The sequence below is a fragment of the Capsicum annuum genome, chromosome 12 (assembly GCF_002878395.1).
Source record: "Capsicum annuum cultivar UCD-10X-F1 chromosome 12, UCD10Xv1.1, whole genome shotgun sequence".
Classification (NCBI taxonomy): Eukaryota; Viridiplantae; Streptophyta; class Magnoliopsida; order Solanales; family Solanaceae; genus Capsicum; species Capsicum annuum.
Window position 1 is genome coordinate 190,302,283 of NC_061122.1, and position 5,257 is coordinate 190,307,539.

At 36.0% G+C, this 5,257-nt stretch overlaps 1 protein-coding gene across 1 annotated transcript; it reads left to right on the top strand.

Moving 5' to 3' along the window:
* The first annotated feature begins 3,477 nt into the window (after positions 1–3,477).
* Positions 3,478–3,894, top strand: LOC107849016. Its single transcript, XM_016693704.1, has one exon. It carries the CDS (start codon positions 3,478–3,480, stop codon positions 3,892–3,894), a length of 417 nt encoding a protein of 138 aa, XP_016549190.1.
* Positions 3,895–5,257: the final 1,363 nt, after the last annotated feature.

The window sequence follows — 5,257 nt, forward strand, 5'->3', positions numbered from 1 at the left end:
GATCAGTGAAGGATTCAAGAATCAAGCCTCATATTTTTGTAGTTTTACAAGTAACTTAGACCTATAGTAAGACCCTAAATAGCTCCTAACTTATAGACAAGTCAAAACATCTCTTAGTAATTAAATTCTCGGAATGTATATAACTATAGTCATATTCAAATAAGAATAGCTTTGTTATACTAAGAATTTATGACCTTAAGACCCACCAATATATATATATAACTAAATTAGCTTTCCAACTATAACAATTTTGCCTTAATCCGATATCAGGGTGAAAAGTTATGGCCAAATTACTGAAGCACTGTCAAAGTTGCCAGTAGGGTACGACTCACTAATACGACTCGTAAGCAGACCATACAAGTCATCAGGAGGAGTTATATCCAGAATAGTAGGGGGCGAAATTTGGGTTCCTGTTGATGACTCAAGGTACGACCCGTACCCAAAAAATACAAGTCGTACCCTAACTCATTAGGATGACTTCCAAACAATTTCCAGAATGTTCCTAAGGTTTTTTTTTATGATATTTTCTGCTCTTTAAACTCCCAAACCACAACTTAAAAACATAAAGAGGCATTATTTTCCCAATTTTTCAATCAATTAACAACTTATTCTCTCTTCCCATCTTCAAGAACATCAAGATTAGGGTTCCTCACCCAAAATTCATCCTTCAAATCACAAGATTCAAATTCAAGAATATCAAGAACATCAAGATTAGGGTTCCTCACCTAAAATTTCATCCTTCAAGTCCCAAGATTCAAACTTTCTTCACATGTTAAGAAGCTTCAGGTATGTGGGGTATTTATCAATGGGTTCCTTTCACCTATTGAGCCCAAAAACCCTCTCTTTGGTTTAAAGTACGAATTTATACCTGTTCAGGATTAATTTAACCCATGCTTTTATTTGTAATTTGTATTCAAGCCATGTCTATATGTGTTCCCATGTAAATTAAGTTATTTCATGTTCTAAACTTTCAAGAATTCATGTTATACTCAATCGATTTCACGCTAGCTATCAAATTCATGCAGTAATCCATCTGAATATGTTGTTTTCTCAAGTTTAACTCATTCCCATGTTCAAGATCATCTATTTCACTCAATTATTGAAATGTCTTATGTTTTGGGTCCTTTAACTATAAAGTTATATCATTGTTTTAACGTTGTTATAGTATTTAGCAATCATTCAGTACTGACGGGTTATGAACACTCAATACCTATGTGTTTTACATGTTACCATTTTCAAGTTACAAGTCAGTCAGACCATGTTTTATTATTTTACTGAGACTACTATGTTCATGTTGAGCAATTATCAGTATAGTACCACATCATGTTAGACCTATAATAATACCAGTGTCATTCAGTTAGAAGTAGGATTTAGCACCAAGTGAACCCAAGGATAGGGCCTTACCTGTCAGTAGAGGGTGTGACCTTTAGTAGCAGTCCCTGAGTTCCAAAACTACACAACCGGCGTAGGTATAAGAGGTCTTCCTGCCAGTAGAAGGTGGACACTCTTTTAGGGGAACCTTTCAGTAGAGAGTGACTCTTTAGTCCTTCGAGATACCAGTTTAATGAATCCACATAGCCAGTGTTAGTACTCATGGTAAGGTACTGACACCCTTCCAACTGAAGTTATAGGTTAGACCCCGATTAGTTTAAATTAGGGCATCTCAGTTACATGATAACTCCCACAGTTTCAGTCAGTATTCAGTTTATCTTAATTCAGGTTTGTTTGATCAAGTAATCAAATTTTAGTAAATATTTAGTCAATTTTACAAATTATTCATGTTATTCAAATCATTTCAATATATGTTATACTTGGTCTTGCATTCTCAGTTTTACATGTTCATGTTTTCATGCTCAGTATTTATACATGATCCTCAGTTCAGTTTTACAGCATGTTCAACTTTACATGAGATTTACATACAGTATTTATGATTTTCCGCTTTCCAACTTCAGTTCTACTCATTCTTCAAAATTAAAGATTTAAGAAACCAAGTGTAGTGATTCACCAACTTATCAGATTATGTCTGTACTCATGTTTTAAGATACTTTAGCTTTTAGTTGATTTCAGTCTCTTGGTGAGTCTACTTGCACTTAGGATGCATGTTTTAAGATTATATATCTATTCAGTTTTACTTATTGCATTCACCCCCACTTACTTAGTACATTCCAAAAGTACTGACCATATGTACGTCTGTATGGCTACATTGTTTCATAATGTAGCTATCAGGAGTAGTCCACACACTAGAGTTAGAAAGTTCTCATCTTTCAGCCAGCAGGTGATCAGTTCTCCTATTTCGAGAACTCCAATCAGTTATAGTTTATGTACTTTATTTTGATTATTCATATGTATTGATTAGTGGTAATTGGAGGCATGTACCAACTATCTATTGTCAGTATAGTAAAGGCTTCATAGATGGCCATTCAGTGTCATTCATGTAATTCAAGTTCTTTCTTCAATTTTATCATATTGTAAACTTTATCAATATTAAATTTATTCAAAATTTCTCATGATTATGCCTCCGCTCAACAAATTTAGTTTTATACAATTTAAATCGGTTGCTCAAGCAGTATGCCAGCTCATGGGTTAGCTTAGGATCACTTGTGGTTTCAAGCACCGTGTTATGACTAGGGGAGATGGGTTGAGTGGACCCCTTCAGGAGGTTACACTAGGCCGAGTGATCCCATCTCCCCCTAGTCATAACATGGTGCTTAGAACCATAAGTGATCCCAAGCTAACCCATGAACTGGCATGATACTTGAGCAACTGATTTAAAATATATTAAATATCTAGTTTTGCTATGCAGAAACATAATCATAATGAAATCTGAATAAGTAGGTAATTGATAAAGTTTACAATCTGATAAAACTGAAGAGAGAACTAAAATATACATTTCATAACCCTAACTGACTATCTCTGAAGCCTCTACTATACTGACTAAAGATTGTTGGGACATGCCTCCAGCTACCACAAATCAATACATATGAATAATTAAAATACAACACAACACATGAACTATAACTAACTGGAGTTCCCAAAATAGAAGAACTCAACACCTGCTGGCTAAAAGCTGCGACCTGTCTGACCGTGGTGTAAGAGCTACACATGGTACCTACATTATGAAGGATGTAGCCACAAACACATATATGTGATCAGTACGTTGGAATGTACTAACTATATGGATACATACACTAAACTACGAAAATATTTCAAACAAATTATAAAACTGATGATATAAGTTAGTTGCTGAAATATACATTTGAAACATAACTATAAGTTAACACTATAAAACATAGAGAATTTATAAAGCATGAGCTGAAAATAATTTTGTAAGATAGGAGGCGGCAGAAACATAAATGTTCCTTAAAAGAATCTTAAGGAAAATAGTGGACGGAAATAGGGAATGGCATGAGAAGTTTCCATATGCTTTACTTGGGTTTCACACCACAATGAGAAGTTTCTACTAGGGCAACTCCCTATATGTTAGTTTATGGGCCAGAAGCAGTGATACCTGTAGAGGTAGAGATATCGTCGTTGAGAGTTATCCAGGAGGTTGGTCTAGACGACACTGAATGGATTCGTTGCAGGATTGAGCAGTTGATGCTTATTGATGAAAAGAGATTGGACGCAGTCTGTCATGGTCAGCTCTATCAAAATAGAATGATTAAGGCATTTGACAAGAAGGTCAAGCCTCGACGATTAACACCTGGACAGTTGGTATTGAATAAGATATTCCCTCACCATGATAAAGCCAAAGGGAAATTTGCACCAAATTGGCAAGGTCCTTACATAGTTCATCGAGTATTCTCGGGAGGAGCAGTGATACTTGTGGAGATGGATGGTACAGTAAGCACGAAGCCAATTAATTCAGACACCATGAAGAAGTACTATATTTGAAGACATTAGGAATAGTAGTTATTCTTTGAACTTTTGCATTTTCTCTAATATAACAAAACTACGTATTAGCCTGATTTTCCACGGCGAGATACGTAGGCAGCCCATATAGGGTTCGGTTCTTCTTAGAAAATCCAAAAACATCATCCTTTCATGTATTTAGAAATACGGTCAACTTGACTTCCCATGGCGGGATACGTAGGCAATCCACATCAGATTCGGTCCCTTCATATTTTTACCTTTTCATTGTAATGAACTACGGCCTGACCTGATTCCACTTGGATACGTAGGCAGCCTGAGTCAGGCCCGGTCATTGCATTATTTCACTTTATCTTTTGTATCGAACTACGTTCCTATTCTTAGGATACATAGGCAGCTTGACTCAGGCTCAGTCACTGCATTGCATATTTTTACTTTTCTCATTGTAATCGAACTACGTGCGGACCTAATTCCTATTATAAGGATACGTAGGCAACCTGAAAGGTTCGGTCTTACCTTTAGGAAAATCCCCTGTTGCTCGTAGTATAGCCCCAAGTGATCTCACCACCAGAGTCGTCATAGCATTGACAAAGTCAGACGAGTTCCATCCGAAGGATAAAGTTGCAAGAATCACAACGATGAGCTGAGGCTAACAGATTTTGAAATATGTCACAACCTAATATCGATAAAGGATTACTATATATAATTAATATATACGTAATATTTGTGAAAACATATATACATATATGTATTTTTCACCATAATTCAACTTTCCCATCTACTGAGACTCCAGATTTGGGAGTCATTGAGCAACCGAGGGAGTGTCAGAGAATTTCGTAAACAAAGTCAGGATTTCTAAGTCGACACAAATCAATACCCCTTCCCAACTAAGAATTTTTCTTTGAGAGCAGGAAAACAAGAATTGAAAGACTACATCAAGCCAAGATTTGGGATAGGATCAGGGGCATCATACATCTTACCACTATGATATGAGTCAAATATTCTTCCCTTACTTTATTCTCTATACATACATTTAGACTAATCCTCACAAACTCTAAGAGTTTTATTCGAATTCTTTCACAGGTACATTTTGAAGACCCGGGTCGGAAACTAAGAAAAGAGGATCCTCATAGGAAGATTAGGCTATTGGCTCCTCCCAACAAACTTCGAAAATCGGAGAGTATTGTCTGACTTCAATAAAGTCAAGATTCCACAGGGCAAGAACTGTATATAAGCAAACAAAGTCAAGCTTCCACATTTCAAAAGACTATACATAAGCAAACAAAGTCGAGCTTCCGCATTCCAAGGACTGTATATAAGTAAACAAAGTCGAGTTCAACATTTCGAAGACTATACATAAGCAAGTAAAGCGATCCTCTTCTATATC

Excerpts from the sequence above, each read along its gene's own strand:
- LOC107849016 (XM_016693704.1), top strand. The coding sequence starts at position 3,478 with ATGTTAGTTTATGGGCCAGAAGCAGTGATACCTGTAGAGGTAGAGATA.